The following is a 19,353-nucleotide window of genomic DNA, read 5'->3' on the forward strand; positions in this document are numbered from 1 at the left end:
TGATATCTGCTTATTCTGCTTTTTCTGCTTCGCCAAAAGAGCTGTGAAGTTGGTTGAAAAAATGTTATTATAAAAATCATAAAAATTCAACAACAAAAAATCTTTCGCGCTCCACAAACTCCTTGGAATACCATGGAGGTTTCCATGGGGGCATGGGGGTTTCTTTCCTTTTCTTTCACCCTTCACTGCCTTCACTGAGATAGCACGCCATCTGTGAGGCTCCGTTTGGTACCGCAAACCAAAACAAAGAAATTAGACATTAAAACCAAATTAAAACCGAGAACAGGGCAAGAAATGAGAAGTACTTCTTGCTTCTTGGTCTGTTCTTGATTAAAACAACAGGAAGGACAAGAGAAAAGACTTTAAACCAGAGACGAAAGCATAATTAATTTTTGAAAGCAGAGAAGTAAAAGAAGAGACTGACATAATATTATTATAATGTCACTCTTTCCGGCTTTTTCTCAAATCAATAACGACGGAACGGGATCTGGATCAGGCAATAAGCACATCATAAAATTCATTTTATTGTCTATAAAAATTGATATTTTTGCAAATTAGTTTTGGTTTCTTTTTTGCGTTCATTATTAACAAATGCTGTCAAATTGTTTTGTTTCCAGAACCCGTGACTACAAAATGGCTTGAAAATTCAAGTTTCGTCCCAGCCATCGAGGCTGTTCCGCTGCCTCCTATTTCTCCTCCGTCCAGCAATTCTCGAGGGGCAAGTCCAGAAGTCGTGGCAGTGAAATCATCAGGTAGCAAGAGAAAGGCCTGCGATGACTACAAAATCCGATCTTCTCACAAACACAAGAAAAAGAAGCACAAGAAGGACAAACGGCCCACAGAAGAGCTGCTCGAAAATAATTACTCAGGCAACAGAAGGTAAAATAAGTGTAAACATTCCGCAAGTTTTGTCTAATTATATGTACTGAAAATGAACCTGCAGAGAGAGGATAAGTCAGAACGACAGCTTTTTCTTGGACACAAACAGGGACACTGGAAATTTGCTGGTTGATTTTGTCAAAGGACCCCATCAACCTGTGTAAGAAATTTAAGGTTTAAAAATTATGAAATTATATGAAATTTTAAAATTTGCTCAGGTACAAGAAAATTGTAAAGCGACCGCTTGGTTGGAAGAAATATGGATTTCTACGGAGACAAAAGCCGAAACGATATTTCACGGTTAAAAATTTGTTGGAAAACAAAGAATATGAAAATGAAGAGTGTCGGCCAAAGTGGGACCATGATGTTGCCATGGATTTGAAAAATACTACTGAAAACCTAAACAAGTAAGAATTCTTGTTCTTTTATTATTATTAATATGTTTAATTCAATCTTCTTCAGGGCAGTGAACCACGATCCCTGTGATATTCAATCTTGGTTGAAACTGGTGCAGCTTCAGCCGTTCTTATTATCCCTGCAGCCAAGGAAGGGACCATGTTACCTTTCTTCTTCTGAAAAAAGAGGCATCGCTGATAAGCAGATCTCCATTTTGGACAAGGCTTTAGGTTACAACCCCACCAACCCTGACCTCATCAGGGAAAGGTAAACTGGAGTTATGAATTTTTACAAGAACTAACTTTTTTTCAAATCAAAATTAATTTTATTTTTTAAAAAAATAAACATATTTTTCACAAAGTTGGTCATTTATACAGATACGGATTGGCCAGTACGTTGGTCCCTGCTGATGAACTGACGAGCCAGCTGAAAAAGTACCTCAGTAAGGAGCCAAATTTGGTTGCTGGCTGGCTGGAGTTAGCCAGAATCGAGCGGTCTCATCTGGCGAGTTGCTCGATTCCGAAAATCATCAAAGTCTTTTCTTCTGCAATGGATGCAATCAACAAGAGAAGGAGCAGATTTTCTAATATTGAAGTTGAAAACAGTATTTTAGGTGAGTTGAAAATAAATCATTAAGATCAAAATACGCTAATTTTCCATGAAGGATTGCTCGAATTAATATTATTTAACTAAATTAAAGTTGACCTGCATTCATATTATTTTTGTTAGAACTGGTCCTGGCGTGTGGAATTTTCCTTCAAGAAGCAAGTTTGCAAGAGCAGACGTGGGTCATGCTGCGGCTGTACACAGAAATGTCCTTGGGTGTGTGTCGAGATCCAGATGGGGTGGCCGAGATACAAAACATTGCCAACGCAAAGGCAGAGGCTCTAGAGAATGATGCAGGTTGGATTTGCAGTTTTTAAATAAGTAACTTTTGAAACAAATAAATCATGTAATTTACAGCTGGTGAAGAGGATCAGCTCTTGTTGAGTGGACTTCCGAGCTCTGAACTTTGGCTCCGGGTCGAACGTCTTCGCGAGTCGGCGCACTTCCTTCCTGCTCCTGATTGTGTTTGGGCTCGAGAGGGAGACCCGCAGCGCCTTGTCTACCCTGACGACATGGCCAGCTTGTCTCAGCACATCACCTCAAAGTCCCTGGGCTTCAGGGTGGCGGCCATTGCCCTTGTCGTCCTTGGTGTGCCCCCACTGCCCTTTCGACACTGCGCCGTCAAGTGCCTCAGTCAGTACACGCCCCTGCCAAACTTGGGTCTTTTGGCAGCTGGATACCCTCTTTTCAGCCCTGACATCATTGTAATAAAACTTAAATTGCTCAAGAGTTCAAAACTTATTATGAAATTCTAGACGCCACGAAATTGGATCGGTGACGCTGCCCTGCAAATTGCTTCCACTTGTGGTGCCAATGCGTGGAAACCTGCCCTTGGAGGGGAGCTGTACAGAGACCTGCTCTACTTTTCCTTCTACAAATATGCCACTAGTCTTTCTGAGGCTGAGGAGAGCGTCCTTATGAGCTGGTGTCTCAGATGGGAAACTCTGTATGCTCGACTGATGCCAACCAATCACCAGGCAAAAACCTACATGCGGTGAGCAAGCGTTTTAAACCCTCTTGGTGATGAAATTTAATTTTTCTGCTGACTTCCTTTTGTTGTATTATTTATTTACTTCATTGATTGAAATTTGAAGATTGATTTAGCGTTTTGAGTTTTTTTTTTTAAATTATTAAATACAATTTTTAATTTAATGTTCACAGATCTAGAGCAAAAAAGCTTTTGAAGAAACCGAACTACCGTACGTCATTCCAAATGTTCAGAGAATTTGCAATGCTGGATGCGGCACTTTCGGAAAGCATGAAACCTGCTGAGAAAATTCTTTCAGCAACTATTTATGCTGCAAGAGCTTCAGGTTAGTCATTTGATTTATTCTCTTGTATCTTATTTGAAGTTGATTTAGTCTTTTTTAATGAATAAATTCTTGTGTTTAGGAATGAAGTGGAGGGACTGTCCCGACAGAGCTGGCTTGTGCTCGGTCTACCGCACTTTGGCTGAAATTTGGATCCAGGAGGAGAAAACGTCCGAGGCAATCACCCTTTTGTGCTCTCTGGTTGACAGAGCCCAAGATCCATTCTGCACTACTTCCCTTGGAGAAGCAGCAATCGAAGATTGCATTGAGAAATACGAAAGCATGTGCAGAGAAATTCTACAAAGCCAGGTAAAAAATTAATATTTTTTAAATCTTTTGAAATTTTTATTAAGTAGAAATCTATTACGTTATTTGCTCTTTTTTTGATGAAGAAAATTAAATAAAAAAAAATGTGTCCACAGACTCAAGACACTTTGGATTTGATGGATGCCTTCTCGGAAGACTTCTTGGTAAACATGGTTGCCTGTTACGCCTGGCTGATGGTTTTGAGCCGCAATGTTTGGATCGCCGGTGCTATGTTGGAAGGTATGATCCTGAAACTCAACCAGTTTGGCACAGAGAAGTCTCGCAGCCAGACGGAAATCATCTACGAAATCTACTGCGCCATCATGCAAAACCGAAGTAGAAATTCCTCCTGCGACACCGGAATGCTTCACAGCATTATCGAAAGAGCGTTGGCCGAGTTCCCTGACAACGCCTCCATTCTTGCTGTCCAGGCGCAGCTCCAGAATACCCTTCGGCAAATTTCAAAACTGACTAGCACTGCCAAAATCACCTACGGCGCCCTCGGTCAGAGTATGAGAATTTTGTCTCTGGAGCACAGATCCATCTTGCACGAATCTGAACCAACTGACCAGCTCGAAGTAGCCAGGTGTGAGCCTCGAGTGGTCTCGCAATATGAAAAAGTTTTAGCCAACTTTGAGTTTCGGCACTGCCCCTTGTTGTGGCAGCTGTACCTGAGGTACATGGGGTTCAAAGCGAAACCTGAGGCTATCAGGACAGTTTTCTATAAGGCACTAGAAGACTGTCCGTGGGTCAAGGCAATTTACATGCAAGGCGCCAGACTGCTGCCAGAAGAGTCGGCCAACATTCAAGACCTGGTGGTGGAGAAGGAATTGAGACTTCACATTGCCCCAGAAGAGTTGGAACTGTTGAAAGGAGAGTAAAGTTGTTTTCGTATCTAATTTTCTAAGTAATAAGCTTTTGCCTCGATCACTGCGTCTCTTTTAATGCGTGCAACCTGATTTGCACATCAAAGAAAACGTTCTCACTAAGTTAGTATCATTTTCTTGTTTATTGAGATTGCCTTCAATACCGCAGAGCTGAAGAACAGGGACCAAATAGCTCTTAGTAAATATGAAATACAGCAATGTGTAAATAACACTTAAGTAATATTTTAATCATCACAGGATATCTTTTAAAAGTTTTAGAATTAAATGCAACATCTTCAAAATGCCAATATGATAGCAATTTTTACTAAAACAATCATCTTTGTATTTTTAAGTTTTCTTGACTCAAATTTGACATCTAATTCTAATCAATGTTGAGCTCTTTGTGTTTAAGTTGACAGGCATTGAAATTATTGCTTCATTGCATTATTTGAGAAAAATTAAATGAGTTCTTTTTGCTTGAAACCAAGGAAAATAAACATACTGTTAAAAACCCTGGAATGGTAAAGCTTAGAGAATGCTGCAATCGACCTAAAGGAAGAGAATTTAATTGTCTGAGAATTGGAGTCCATATATGTCCTCAGTTATCCTCCGGGTTATCCATGGCACAAATCGGTCAACCAAACCCTTTGGCTTCTTGGCCGCGGCAGCCATCAACTGACTCTCTGCTTCTGCATTCCTGCGGTCTTTATTCTTTTTTTTAGCTGGGCGCGATTCACAAGAATTAACAGCCAAATCGGCCAAGCCTGTTTAAAGAGAGAAAAATAAATTTCAGCATTTTGGTAACAGATGAATTTGCTGGTGCTACTCACTGACGCATCCATAAATGTCCAGCCTATTATAATAGCCAGACAGAACTGCACGAGAGAGGCAGGTTTCACCTTCTTTGGATTTGAGCGCAGTTGAAATGCTTCTGCCTGGCTGAGGCCGGTGTAATCAAGGTCAGTGTTCTTGTGGCCACCTGCGCCTGTCTCGACAAGCATAGAAGGAAGTTTGGCAATTTGGCCATCACAGTCTTGGAGAAGATGGTACAGCCTCCGAGACAGGTCCTGATGGCCTGAGAAGGAAATTCGTTAAATTTTCATGGCACTAAATGTACATGATTTATCATACTTGCGTGACCGTCGAAGTCGAGCAGGTTGTAAAAGGCCACAATGATCTGAAGACCAAAAGGCAGGTTGGCCTCAATGTGGATAGGCCCTTCTTTCGGCCCAAGCTTTACGGTCTCCTTCAAAACTTCAATGCCGTCGGCAGGAAACTCAGGAGGAAGGGACACCGAGAGTTCAGACATCTTCAAAAAAGATCTGCCGACCACTACATAAATTCTTCACACGAATTTCAAACAGTAGCTCAACTTGACCCTTCCAACGTCCAAATTAGCAACAGTTAAAAACGAAAACGATTTGTAACTGCAACAATGGAAAAATTTAAACAGCTAGGATTATTGAAAAGAACACCGTGTGGATTTATTTTAAAATATCTAAAGCCATTGTCGAGGCTATAGCTGTGAATTCAGTTATTCAAATTTTTGCGGATAGCCTGCGTGACACGTATAACGTTAATAAATAATATTGTCCAAAACGCTGACCAGAGGCATTGTTAATTGAGATTTACGTTTAAATTAAAAATGTTATTAATACAGCCATATAAATCAATTCATATTGATGAAAAAAACCCAAATTCTGCAACTTAAATATAATGTGTGGTCTTTAATTTTTTACGTTAATTAGGTTTACGTCATACAAACGTATATGTATTTGACTTTTTATACCTACCATTGAAAAAAATTCGCTCATAAAAGATTTGCCAACAAATGAAAAGCACCGCCAGCTGGGCGAATCTCCTGAAAATATAGCGTCGCCTTTAAATATTTTCTAAATTCTCGTTAATTAACTTTTTGACGCTAAGAGTAAAATTTTATCAACTCAAAAACAGAGGTACATTTGAGAAAAAATGAAAAGCGCCGCCAGCTGGGTGGATCTTCTAGATTAATGGTAGTTCCGATGCCTTTTAATATTTTCAAGATTTATAATATGCTAGACTGCTCCCGGGAGAGTCGGGCAATTTTCAAGACCTGGTGGTGGAGAAGGAATTGAGACTGCATTATTACACCAGAAGAGTTGGAATTGTTGTAGAGTTGTTTGTTTCCAAGTAAAAAGCTTTCGCCCCAATAACTGCGTGTTACCTGATTTGCACATCAAAGAAACGCCCTTACTTAAGTTAGTATCATTTACATGTTTATTGAGATTGCCCTCAACACAGCACATGTGACGTACAGAGATGAAACAGCTCTTAGTATTAGTAAATACGAAATACAGCAGGATGACGTTTAAATAACAATCTAGTATTAATATTTTAATTATCACAGGCCTCTTTTAAAAATTTTGAAATTCAAGGCAACATCGTTAACATGCAAATATATTTAAAAAATATCTATTTTTAAGAAAACAATCATCTTTGTTTTACTAAAAACTTAAATTAAAGTTTGTCTAATTTTAACAAATATTGAGCTCTTTGTGTTAACAGGCATTTAAGTTACTGCTCGATTGCATTACTTTTGAAAAATTAATGACGCAATTTTTTATTGTAAAGAAAGAGAAAACAACTTTTAAACAAATAAGAGTCTGCTCTAAATCTTCAGTAAAACATCCCTTCAAAGCACTTTATGAATTAACGCTTAAAACCCCTGGAATGTTAAAGCTTAGAGAGAAGTCACAGTCTGAATAATGACGCCACTACTTGATTTTTTCTCATTGTATTTGGCCTCGTTATTGTCAGGTTCCTCGTCTCCGGTGAAACTCTTATTTAATGTGCCATTTTCCGAACTTGCTTTCACAATTTTGTCCAGTTCTTCTTCATTCCTGATGGAAAAATGCATTATTTCTGGTGATGAGTTTTTTAGTTAAAAATACTTTTTATTCCGCTTCCGCTCCTCCCAGCATGGAAACAAGAAACAGGGTTGGTCCAGTCCAAAGTTCTCAGATTCGGTAGCAGTCTCTGGTAAAGCTTCGTTGGCAGTTTCAGGAAGCATTAAACTGATCGCTCCTCCAAATAAACCGAGGGATCCAAGGAGAAGGAAAGGCAGCACGTCACTGAACTCGCCCTGAATAAAATTTATTGTTATTTTTTCAAACATATGCAAACCCGCCAAACAAATATGTTTTACAGGTTGCATACGTAAATGCTTAAAAAAAAAAACACGTTAATTTGATCATAGTTTTCCTTTAAATCATTTTAGGTTAAATTACCAAGTACACAATCAAAGGACCACCAAAAGTGCTTATGTGACCCGCGATGTGCACCAAGTTGACCCCTTGACCTCGAAGTTGGGTCGGCAGCAGTTCAACACAGTACTGCAGTCCAGTATTCATAGCCATAGTGATGCAAAACCTGCCGCATCCTGCCATCACAACCACTGCTATGGGTGTGCCTTATAAATTGGTTAAATATATTAGATAAAAAATTGTTCAGTGAAACAATAAACCACATTATTACTTTGGACACTGGCGGCTATAAGAGAAAACAGTGCTCCGAGAGCCATGGCTCCAAAATTGGTCCAGCGGCGGCCTAAGTAGTCTAGGGTGACAATTGTCAAAAGGTCGGCGGGGAGCTCCAGCAGACCCGTCAGAGAGAAAGTAACATAAAGGCTGAACTGCTCCAGGTTGCCCAAATTTCGGACGTGTCCATCATAACAAACAGTCATCAACATCCTAATTTTAAAAAAAATTTTAATATAAATATGCTAGCAAAAAAAATCAATATAAGTCTCACCAGAGCAAAGTGAGAAGCACGACTCTGCGTCGCAAAACTGGCGTCTGGAAAAGCTCAATAAAATTGTGGCTCTGCTCCCTCTCAGCCTCGGCAAACTGCTTTCCATATGCTCGGAATTCTGTGAAAACTTTCTCGTCTATCTCCTTCTTGTTCACTCCCGCAATCGATCGCAAAATTTTCTCAGCCTCCTCCACTCTGCCCTGCGCTAAAAGCCACCTGCCTGACTCAGGAATCAACCTGCCCAGAAGTTAAAATTAAATAAGTTAAAAATCATTTATGGGCATAATTTATATTACCAAGGTGCTAAAAAGGCGACGCACATCGGCAAGGAGGAGATCACGCTGAACAACCGCCAGTCCCACAGAGCATAGGCCAACCAAGGCAAGGTGACCAAACCAAAGGTCAAGAATATAGCGATGGGTAGATTTGCCACCATAGATCTTTTCGCTGGACTTACATATTCCAACACTAAAATGAGAATAATTTTTTAAACAATTATCCAACTTAGTTAAAATATTTTAATTTTTTTAATTAGATTAGAGGTTTAACAGGTTATTTTATAATTTTCCATAATCTTTTCTTTTTTTTCAAGTTTTTATCTCTATTCAATTCATATATTCAATGGTGAATATTTTAATTTTTTTAATATGTTTATATTGGAATTTAAAAATTGGCAAATTGACAATTTGCAAGTAAAAATAAACTCACTAATGATGTACATCATCATGAAGCTGTTGTTGTAAGTGAGGCCCAGGCAAATTCGAGCGATGAGAAAGGTGACAAATGAGTTGGTGAACGCCGTCGCCACGCCGGCTGCAAACGCCACAACGTTGCTGACAACCTGTGTGAATTAAATTTAGCCGCAATTAGATCAAAAAGCAATCTTCTTCCCGCAAAATAAATGAGGCGCTCTCTCACCAAAACAGGGAGACGACCTTTGTGATCGCCTAGCCAGCCCAGGACGATCGAGCCGAGCGCGGAACCGATGAAGAAAACCGACTGAACCAAATTCGGTCTCCAACTTTCGTCGCACACCCAGTTTTGCTGTAAATTCAGTTTAAAGCAAAATCAGTAGGACAAAAAAAAATGTGTAAATAAAAAAAAAATATAGCGCAAAAGGGGCTATTGTCTAGTTATTAAAATCTAACATCTGCTAGTTAAAAACCCTTTCATCTCTTCTAACGATTTTTTATTTTTATTTTTATTAAGAAGAATGAATAGTTATATAATAAATCAGAACAATCAAGTTTTGAATGATCCAAGTATTTAAGGAAGTGTTAAAATATAGACTTATTAAAAATACCTCTGAAACAATGGTGGCGTAATCATGATTGTAGTCGTACCGCCAGCCTTGTTGGCACGCCACAGTCGGCCAAGAATTATTAGGGATTGCACCAGTAACAAGTACCTTGAAATAAGATAGAAAAATTTTAATCGGGAATTTTTGGAAACAGGTAGAGAAGATTAAATACCTCTGTAAAATTGACATTATACTGCTGGCATTGACTAGGTCTGGAGATTCCTCCAGATAAATAATCTACGGGGACGGCCCATGATGGGTACCCGCCAGGATCACCCACGTAGCCAGGGTTACTTGAGGAAATATTGAAGGCCGCATCCAGCTCTGGCAATGCGCACCAATGCCTAATTTTGAAGTAAGCATTTAATTAGTATTTAAATATATTTCTTAACAATAATGAAAATAAATTACTTTTTTAAACATTAAAACTATTTTAATATAAATAAAATATACAAATTAATGAATGAAATTAAAATTTTATTACAAACCTAAGCATACTACAATTTAAAAGAATTAACATTTGTAAAGATAATTTAAATTTACATTGCCTTGAAGAATCATAAACAAATTGATATTTAAGCTACCCATGAAAGCTTCAGCTTTAAATTATATCTAGATCTAGATTATTTATATCAGTAGCAAAACTGACAAGTCACTATCAGATTATAATAAATGAGTTTGATGCGTACATTAGTAAATTAAAATGAAATACTATTGAAAAGTTGAATTCATCTAAATTTGTTAATTTTTAATATTTTAGATTTGCATTATTTACGTCAAAAGGAAAATAATATTGGATAAATCCGAGAAAATTTAATGTGGTTGAAAATAATTCTACAAATACGCAAATTTAATTAATTTTTATTTTACTTACCTTGGCGTGAGGGCAACAAAGCTGTGGCCAAAATAGACGGAGGTGAGCACCAAGTTGAAGGGCAGCGCGAGCAGAATGAGCCTCCGCTGGTAGGGGCCGTAGCCGCCGACGTGTTCCAAAACGTCGTCAAAGTCGGCCACCCCCATGACGGAGCCGGGGGTTGGCGGTGCCGAAGCTGCAACATTATCCATCACAGCACCAGAGTTAATGCACGGCAAAAGGCGAAGGAAAACAAAGAGGGCATTTCGTCTGAGAGCCGACCGACAAAGAACTGACACTGACTTTCGACAAACAAAGTCATCAGCGCGCCACCGATTGATTGATCGGCAATTGAAGGGTTAAATATGTGGCTCGTTAAAGAAGCAAAACCTACTGGCCTGCTTATTGAATGTAAAAAGGACTGGAACTTTCTATGAAAGCCCAAATGATATGATCAGAATTGCAAAACAACAATAGTATAAAATGCATTGGCTTTTTTACATTTCAAAAGCAACTTCTATAGGAGTTTTTTTTTTTTTTTTTTTTTTTTTTTTTTTTTTTTTTTTGAAAGAAATATAATCAGTTTCATAATCAAGGCTTGGCAAAATCCTGACTAACTTCCTGATCCTATGTAATTAGATGACCAAACGGAAGCTGAAGCTTTTTCACGCCTTCTTTTTGACAAATTTAATGAATTTAATTTGTTAATACAAAAAAACGAAATAAAATTAGATAAACAAGTCAATCATGTGATTTAAGATGGAATTATTTAATTTATTTTTAATTACTTTGCTTCTATTTTTATGATAAATTTTGATCCTCAGATTGTCTCATTTACTTATGGATTTCCAGTCGTTCATCCTTCCAAATTGTATATTCGAACAAAGCTCGCCCACACAGTCGCGGTGCCTGGAAGTGCTGACTGAGGACAAAATCAATTTTCCAGTATTTGCAAAGCTGCCGAAAATCACTAACGCGTTTGTGCTCTTTGTGAGTCCGCATTTATGATTTCATTAAAAATTCATGAAAATTCTCTCGGCCGCTGACAATTAATGGAAGTTAGTTCTTTTTCTAGTGTAATCATTCTCTCATGGTTAGGCGAATAATAAAGCTGACGCGTGCAGCATCACGAGTCGCAACTCATTTCGTGACCTCTGCCACACGTCAAGTTATTAGAGAGATCACAATCGCGGCGCGCGGGGGTCAACGAATCAATTAAGATTTTTCTCCAAGGAAAATTCAAATGATTGCTTGTTATGTTGATCAGTTTCTGGGACAGTTACAATAATACAATTTTATGAATGGAATAAATAATTGATATTTAATTAATTTGTTTAAATTTAATTAAAGACTTAGTGGATAAATTTAAGTTGTTTTACTAAAAAAAAAAAAGAAAACAAAACACTTTACACATTTTCATTTTAATAAAAATAAATTCTGTCTAAATTAATTAAGGCAAAATTAATAAGACCTTATTATTACCTGTATTATTTTTTTATTCAATTTTAATATTGAAATTTATATTATTTAATTTTCAGAGAACTTTTGTTATGGTATACAAATTTAAGTTAAACTTAAAAATAAATAATATTAATTTTATATGTTTTGCTTTAGCGTTGTATAATGAAATCCTGTCACCCAACTTTAGAGTCCTTTTAAGGTAAATTTCAGTAATTTTACAGAAAGTGGCTAATTTCAAATCTATTTTACTTTTATATATTTAGTCTCTGCTGAGGCATTTAATTGGAAAAAAAATTAAAAAAAACTCTACAATGAAATGCCAGTTTTCATAATTTTAAGGGACAGAAGCTGTTAACAAAAACAAACAAACCAACTCAAACATATGCACAAACAAATGTGCTCGGAGGTTTTGGCATCTGTTCAGCTCCCTCCTGTTTGTTTGCATCACTATCTCATCGTCGTATTTGGGTAGCTGAATTGCATCGGTCAAACTTCCAATTAGAGCAGCGAACAGCAAAGCCAATTAATCCCTTTATAAAGAGTGAATTTTATCAACAGTATCAACACGTTGCTGTTTTTGGAGCCGCATTCTTGACTTTGCACTCCTGATTGCAATGGCATTTTATTTTTGCAAATATAACTCGCATTTTTTTCTTTTAATTATGGAAAGATCACTTTTGTTTAATATAACTCTAATGGTTCTCTTGAACTCGCCAAAGCACGTTTTTTTCTCTGCACTATTTACCGTTCGATACATTTTGCCCGCGGCCAACTGACACGCACGCTTTGCTCATACATAGTTTGCGAATATATGGCATGTTTGAAAAAATTTCTGCGTGCTCGCAGATAAGGCAGAAACGCGCGTGTGCTTTTTTTACTGTTGGGCTATAAAACAACAAAAAGGGTTAAAGGCTGGGGCAGAAAATTTGAAAATTGCCAGAGAGGCAAAATTGGGCGCATTAGCAAAAATGTAACCACTTTTTCTAATTAAAAAAAGCGGACTAAAAAACGCCCAAGAAAATGACACAAAGTAAATTTAATGTTTTAACAGACAGTTCTTGTTTTGCACTGTTTTTCATTATGGAAAGGAAATGTCCTCTGGATAATATAGTATGAATTGAAAATTCCATGTAAAAGCCGTGTTATTTTTAAATAAAATTGCCTAAATTCACCTTGATTTCGATATAAAAATTTACTATTAAACCTCAATTTATGCAATTAATGGTCTTTTAATGGAGAAAACATTTTAATAATTTGATGGCTTATTATAGTTTCTTGAAAATTATCATTAAACAATCCCAGCGACTGTATTTACATATTTGGGTTTTGGGTTATTGCTAAAATGTTAAATAATCAAGACGTATTGAAAAAAAAACCTTACCTCGGAATTGAATTAAACGCCTCTCGTTTCGGCACACTGCATTCTCAAAAGCTCAAACAATCAGTCTGAAGGCTGAACAGCAGAGAGCACAATTTGGGCGCCGCTCTTCTTGGCAAAAGCAGTGAGACCGAATGCAAATAAGCGTCCACGTGTGGCTGAGAAAAGACTCTCGGAGCAGCTGATTGTGTGAACGAAGAGAGGCGGAGTGCTTGAGTTTGTCTGCGAATGTGGCGCACCGCGGCTTTTCTCGCGCTCGTTTTCACTCATTTCGCTCAAGTCTCGCGCGTTTTATACACAATCGCCGAGCTTTGGCAAATCGTCCGTAATGCATCGGCGGCTATTTGCGCGCTCGGTGAACGACACACACCGGCCACGTGACCCCATTCAAAGCATAAGGTGTGTGGTGTGCACACAAAGTCTGTGCATTCATTGCAAGCGCACATGCAAAACTCGCTACTTTATCGATTTGTTGAGAGTTTGCTTTGCTCTTGGATTCTGTGTTTAAATGCGGGTATCATGTTTTGCTTTTAAGTTTGCTCAGTTGCCGCCACCGTTGCAGGTTTATATCGATTGTTTGAAGTGATTAACACAGACTCTGGTTTAACTGCGCTGCTGTTGAAATTAATTGTTTAACCAGCGGTTGCCATCCCTTTATTAGAAAATGTTGCCCGAATGTGTCACAATTGTTTCAAGCCATGTTTAATTATTAAGTTTATTAGTGTAAACTGTAAATAATTAAAAAATATAAAAATATTTAAAATTAAACGCAGCAATTAATTTAAAAATTTACTTATATTCGGTAAATTATGACTTATTGTTAAAAGTACTTACAATTTTATCGGTTTTTATGAAATATAACAATTCCATTTTATTATTAAAATATTATTTTATAATGTATAAATTTTTCTATAATATTTTTCAAGCACAGGTGTTTCAAGATCATATTAAATCCTTGAATAGTATTTCTCTTCAATTCGTAAATTATAATTTGTATTTTCTCTCTTAGGAAAATCACAACAACGCTTTCATCCAAATTTTTTTAATTAATATTTATTTAATTTATTTTTTTTTGTCTTTTCATTTTAAAGAAAACCGTTAAAAAATCATTTTATGCTCGGTGACAATGAAAAAGGAGCTCTTTTTGGAAAATAAGAAGCGCGTGTTTATAAACTTTGTCGTGTGCCTGATCAGAATGCAGCCTTCGTCAACGGCCGCGCTTTGATCAAGGATCAAAGTTTTGATGCCCGCGTCATTCATTTTTTGCACCTCGTTTGCTCCCACGCTTTTCTCTACCCTGTCCCTAGCTGCGTGTATATATTTAAACAAGATGGCTCTCACATTTTGCAATTATTTACGCTATTTATTCATGACCTGAGAAATTATAAGAGGGATGGGACACAGGAAGTGGTCTCAATCCGCTCCAGACCAGCACAGGGTTCACAACAAGAAGGTAAATACAAACACAAAATACAAAATATTATGTTCTTTATCCATTAAATATCGGTAAAAATACTTCCCAATTCATCAATGCATATTAAGCAAATAATGTTTTCTTTTTGTCAAAAAAAAAAAAAAAATATATAGAATTTTGACAACTACCAGGTTTTCATGGTTTATCGGTATTTTGTATTATAATTGAAAATAAATTTTTAAGATAAATTTGTATTAAAATTATTTTTACTGTCACTTTAAGAATCAAAAATTATATCTAACATTTTTATATTTTTAATTGTTTTTAATATAAAAAATTGTTTTCATTTACAGAGGAGCATTTTGGTTTTGAGCAGAGGCCTCGCTCATCAGTGAAATGCTTCGCCCTGCTTTGCTCGTGTTTTCAGGTGAGAATTAATAAAAATTCAAGCAGACTGTTTTGCACGTAACTGCTGCAAATCCCGTTATTTGCCTGTTGCCCAAGTGAGTGAGTTGAACAAGAGCGCGCACTACCCCCCAGCCAGGGCATAATGTAATGTAACTAGTGGTGTTTGGCTAATTGCGGCTCGCGTTTCGTCAGAGCCAGAGGTTTGTGTCTTTGCGGCACACCATATTCATTAGGCCAACAAAGCCTCCTCTCATGCTCTCGTGATCAAATATTTACGCTAGCCCCGTCCAACGCCTGCTCTTGCTCTGCTCTGTTTGGCGCCCGTTTTCAACCCTTTATTGCTCCGGAGCGCGCTAATCCTTGCAATATATTATAATTATGTTCGTTTGATTTTGCTGCATAGATCAAACAATCACGCTTTGATTGTGATTGAAAAGGTCACTTATTAATTAACTAGCGATATTAAGTCATTAAGTAGGTGACAATAAAATGCGTTGATATTTCTTATTCTATTTAAATAATTATTTATTCAAGCCTTTAGTTTTTATTTAGTACAGAAACCTAGTTCAAATGTCAAAAATGCTGTGTTTCAATTTTTACTTTACAAAAATGTTAATTGTATAAAATGCAATACTTGAGCAGTTTGATGGTTTTAGCTTTGTTGCAAATACACGAATATCCGTCATTTGAGCCATAATTGCTCAAACTTCAAGGTGCAGCCAGGAAGTAAGCGCATAACCAACTTTTTTTATCATTTTGTGGTAGAATTTCACGATCGAGGGTTGATTCCTGGTGATTTGAAATTAAAGTCGGCTTTTTCTCGATGTTTTTTTTTTAGTTTTGTTTTGTTTAAGAAAAAACAATATCCTGCTCTACATGTTTCGGCTTTATGCTATGAGTTTATTGAAGAAATTATGCTCATTATACTCTCTCTTTCTGCACACCGGAATTTGACATAAAAGATAAGATATTTTAATGAAGTTTTGATTGAAATTAATTCCAGACACATATTTAGATAAGAAGAATTTTAGTAGCGCGATTTTCAGAAAATTAAAAAATAATAATATAATATATTGTAACAATATTTTCTACGAAAACATAACTTTAAAACGAAAAATAAAACTTCCATCTGTTGATTGAAACCTATCGTTGTAACACACATATGAATTATAATAAACATTCAATGTAAAATAAAAGCAAATTAATTTTAGATTTAATTTGAAAAAAATATTTGAAAAAATTCTGTTTGCTATTTTTATCTGATTTTTTATTCCTGGCTATTGCCTTTTTGTATATATTTAATTTTGTAAATTGGTCAGACCGGAATTTGGCTGTCAACGTTACGTCATTTCTGATAAAGGCATACCATATTATTCTGTCGTGGACATTTCTGACAGTATTATCTGCGCATTATAAGTAAACTTTCTTAAATTCACTTTTTTATAAAAATCATACTAAATCTAAATAATTCGAAAATTCGCGAAGTATTTTATATATTTTATGAAAAAAAAAAACGGTATTAGAGAGCAAGCATCAAACGAAAGGGAGCAATATGTTCCAGACAGGCACCCCATGGGAAATTTTCGCTGGAGCGGCGGCGGGAAAAAGAGCAAGGCGCGTCACCTAAGGGTCGAATCGGCGCCACTTAATTGTTTCGCAGAAGCTAATTGACGGCGTGGGCGAAAATCGCGCACTCGTGCGGGCATAGCAACAAGCGTGACTTGCCGCACTGCTCCGTCCGAGTCGGCAACACACGCGACTACTGCAGATGTGGGGCTGCGATCAATAGGGGCTGACGGCCCCCGCGGGGGCGGCTTACCGGCAAGGGAGGCCAGGCTGGCGGCGGTGCCGAGCGGCATCCTCGCGTCGTGCTGGAAGACGAATCACGCAACCCTTTGCTACTTCTAAAACTTCTTTGCCCTGTGCCCAGCAGGGCCGTGCAAAGTGCGCCCAACGCGCGCGCACCCCGAGCACGCGCCCCTCCACCCCTGGATCTGACCAATTTTGCACCCCAGCAACACGCTCGGCACGCGCAGCGCGCCGACGGTCGGTCAGCAACAACAAAGCGATGATTTTTCGGCTATAATCAATCAAGTTAATATTTATTTTGATAGCTTGGCAATTGGCAAGAAACAAAAAATTTGATTTTTATATAATAGAAATTTGACGGTTCATAAAGACAACGAGATAGTTTGAAGTATCGCTAGATTGTGACATAAATAACTCTTCAGCCGATGCCTGATACATACAAATTTTATTTTAATCTTTATGTCTTTCAATTATATTTGATTAAATATTTTTATTGCATGTCATGAATTTAAATCTGTGAGCAACTTCATAAATAAAAAATTTACATTGCTATATATAAATTTATAAAATAATTTTTAAATAAGTAGCTTACATAAATATAGTATCAATAAAAATTTATAATTATTTATATTTTTAATAATAACTATTCAAATTAATTTGATTTTCCAAATGCACTATATTTTTATTCAAATTTATGTATTTAAAAGATTTAATGATAAGCTAAATAATTTTGAAAATTTGCTTCTTAATGATATGTAATATTAATTTAAAATTAAACTGATTTCACGAAAGTAGACTAAATTTTGTTCATCGTCCTTGTATTTTTCAATTAGCGTTCCAGAAGAATTAGATTTTTTAATTTCCTTGTGAATATTTCTTTTCTTCTATACGTTCTCAAAGGTTTGTCTCTAGGTGGGCATTAAATAATAAATAAAAGCGTCTTGTTTGAAATGCATTTTTCGTAGTAGTGCTACGATGGGTTGCATATCCTGCACTCGCTCTGATCAGGAAAAGCGGAAAAACGGCCTGGGCGAGCGACGCCGCTGTGTCGGAGTCGGAGAAAAACGCCGCGTCGCTCTCTGTTAAATGGGTCACCTTGATGGCGCATAGATGGAAGATGAGCGCGGAAAGCCAGCATTTTTTTTCTGGTCTTGTTCTGCGAATTGCAGTAAACTTGCAGTTCATTCGTTTGCGAAACAGCAAACGACTCCCTGGCGCCGCAGTTTTCCAGAAAAGTGCATGGGGGTTTATTGACCGGCAAACTCAACTGATATATTTAATCTTGGATTTAGAGTTGCTTCAATAATGATGACGCAAGAGATCTTTTTTTACTAAATTTCAAAGAAAACAAAGTTAAAAATAATTTCAAAAACAATAAAAACATAATTATTTATAATTTGGTGTTCCTTGGCCATATTATATTGATGAGTAGAGTAGTAATTTTTTTTTATTAAAAAAGTAAACAAACGCAAAAGTGTGCTATAGCGAATTAATGATAAAATGAAAAATATTTTTATTTTATATGTTGGCATATTTTTTGCATGTGTTTGAATTTTTTCAATCAAAATAATTTTGACGGTTTTTATGTTTAAGGTCTCCTGTACCTGAGCTGCATCAAGATCAACCCCTCGGAGGCGATCCCTCACTGCGAGGCGTGCGGCATGGTGTGCGTCAACTTCTGCAACACGCGCGACTTCCGCCCTTGCTGCATCAACTACATGCGCAAGCGGAGTTCGCCGCCGCTTCAGCAGCCGCCCCCGAGTCGCCCTCAACTGGCCGATTCGGCCGCCGGGGGCCAGCGAGAAGTGGTCGAGCAGCGGCCGTGGCTGAGTCGCAGCAAGCAAGCGTGGAGTTCTGCAGGCTCTCCAGGGTCGGCTTTTTTGCGACAACCGGTACCCGAGTTCATTCTAGACGCGGTCGGCAATCTCGAGGAAACCGACGTTTGATGTCGAAGGAGAGAAAAAAAAAATGAAATGTAGTAGAGGAAATAATTAAATAAAAATAGCAAAAACGTTCGTGAAACATGGACGTTAATTTTTGAGGCTGGATTTAACTAAATAAAAAAGCAACAGATTAAACTTATTACATTAGTTTTAATTGATGAAATATAATAAAAATGCCACAAGTTGCAAATTTGCACTTTCGAGCTATTATAATTTTTTTCTCTTTGCTGAATGTTAAATTTATCCCTTAAAGCTTTATAAGATTTTCATATTACATGAAAAATCTGGGATTGGTTGGCAAAATTTCCGGGTCTTGAAGCTAAAAATCAAATTTTCACTTGCCGCATGGACAGTGCCCCGTTGATAATTTTCGAATTTTCGTTTCATACTTAGTGATCACCATGAATCAACCCTCGATCGTCAACTTCTACTACAAAATTGTGTTTTATATGTACTAGTTGTTGGTATATAATTATTTTCCTACATTAGCCGCTTCATAGCCCAAATATACATATTACATAAATAAATTTATAAATATATCACCCCAGTTGTTCCTTCCATACAAAACTGGCACAAATTTTGTACAAATTTTTGTATCAGCTTTGTGCTAAATACAAAAGTACTAAGTCCCTACA

At 37.1% G+C, this 19,353-nt stretch overlaps 3 protein-coding genes across 5 annotated transcripts; 2 read left to right on the forward strand and 1 right to left on the reverse strand.

Annotated features, from left to right (window-relative positions):
* Positions 1-212: 212 nt before the first annotated feature.
* On the forward strand, positions 213-4,424 carry LOC132202372 (nuclear exosome regulator NRDE2). The gene is made up of 12 exons (XM_059629241.1): positions 213-496; positions 618-879; positions 944-1,039; positions 1,098-1,286; positions 1,342-1,542; positions 1,653-1,888; positions 2,005-2,178; positions 2,239-2,585; positions 2,637-2,875; positions 3,043-3,194; positions 3,274-3,500; positions 3,614-4,424. Exons 1-12 carry the CDS (start codon positions 439-441, stop codon positions 4,376-4,378), a joined length of 2,946 nt encoding a protein of 981 aa, XP_059485224.1. The 5' UTR covers positions 213-438; the 3' UTR covers positions 4,379-4,424.
* Positions 4,425-6,602: 2,178 nt separating this feature from the next.
* Positions 6,603-16,926, reverse strand: LOC132202373 (solute carrier family 22 member 1-like). Of its 3 annotated transcripts, none has more exons than XM_059629242.1 (12): positions 16,786-16,926; positions 10,327-10,501; positions 9,625-9,796; positions 9,456-9,560; positions 9,071-9,196; positions 8,861-8,993; positions 8,449-8,620; positions 8,153-8,389; positions 7,877-8,091; positions 7,630-7,811; positions 7,294-7,484; positions 6,603-7,242 (listed from the first exon to the last, which is right to left on the reverse strand). In XM_059629242.1, the coding sequence occupies exons 1-12, from the start codon at positions 16,823-16,825 to the stop codon at positions 7,083-7,085; spliced, it is 1,908 nt and encodes a 635-aa protein (XP_059485225.1). In that variant the 5' UTR covers positions 16,826-16,926; the 3' UTR covers positions 6,603-7,082. The 3 variants fall into 3 exon arrangements, with proteins under 3 accessions (XP_059485225.1, XP_059485227.1, XP_059485228.1); XM_059629244.1 differs by lacking the exon at positions 16,786-16,926 and adding an exon at positions 13,148-13,371; XM_059629245.1 differs by lacking the exons at positions 10,327-10,501; positions 16,786-16,926 and adding an exon at positions 9,941-10,056.
* Positions 13,434-18,835, forward strand: LOC132202374 (uncharacterized). The gene is made up of 3 exons (XM_059629246.1): positions 13,434-14,597; positions 14,912-14,985; positions 18,369-18,835. Exons 2-3 carry the CDS (start codon positions 14,955-14,957, stop codon positions 18,719-18,721), a joined length of 384 nt encoding a protein of 127 aa, XP_059485229.1. The 5' UTR covers positions 13,434-14,597; positions 14,912-14,954; the 3' UTR covers positions 18,722-18,835.
* The last annotated feature ends 518 nt before the right edge of the window (positions 18,836-19,353 follow it).

This window comes from Neocloeon triangulifer, unplaced genomic scaffold (assembly GCF_031216515.1).
Source record: "Neocloeon triangulifer isolate White Clay Creek 2 clone unplaced genomic scaffold, ASM3121651v1 ptg000015l, whole genome shotgun sequence".
NCBI classification, from domain to species: domain Eukaryota; kingdom Metazoa; phylum Arthropoda; class Insecta; order Ephemeroptera; family Baetidae; genus Neocloeon; species Neocloeon triangulifer.

What these genes read in the sequence shown, in the direction of transcription:
- LOC132202372 (XM_059629241.1), top strand. Translation starts at nt 439, where the DNA reads ATGTCACTCTTTCCGGCTTTTTCTCAAATCAATAACGACGGAACGGGA. An exon ending in AATTACTCAGGCAACAGAAG is followed by an intron (nt 880 to 943) that starts GTAAAATAAGTG and finishes ATGAACCTGCAG; the next exon opens with AGAGAGGATAAGTCAGAACG. An exon ending in TTATGCTGCAAGAGCTTCAG is followed by an intron (nt 3,195 to 3,273) that starts GTTAGTCATTTG and finishes TCTTGTGTTTAG; the next exon opens with GAATGAAGTGGAGGGACTGT.
- LOC132202374 (XM_059629246.1), top strand. Translation starts at nt 14,955, where the DNA reads ATGCTTCGCCCTGCTTTGCTCGTGTTTTCAG. An exon ending in TGCTTTGCTCGTGTTTTCAG is followed by an intron (nt 14,986 to 18,368) that starts GTGAGAATTAAT and finishes TTTATGTTTAAG; the next exon opens with GTCTCCTGTACCTGAGCTGC.
- LOC132202373 (XM_059629242.1), bottom strand. Translation starts at nt 16,825, where the DNA reads ATGCCGCTCGGCACCGCCGCCAGCCTGGCCTCCCTTGCCG. An exon ending in TATAGCCGCCAGTGTCCAAA is followed by an intron (nt 7,812 to 7,876) that starts GTAATAATGTGG and finishes CCAATTTATAAG; the next exon opens with GCACACCCATAGCAGTGGTT. An exon ending in GTCCTTTGATTGTGTACTTG is followed by an intron (nt 7,485 to 7,629) that starts GTAATTTAACCT and finishes AATTTTATTCAG; the next exon opens with GGCGAGTTCAGTGACGTGCT.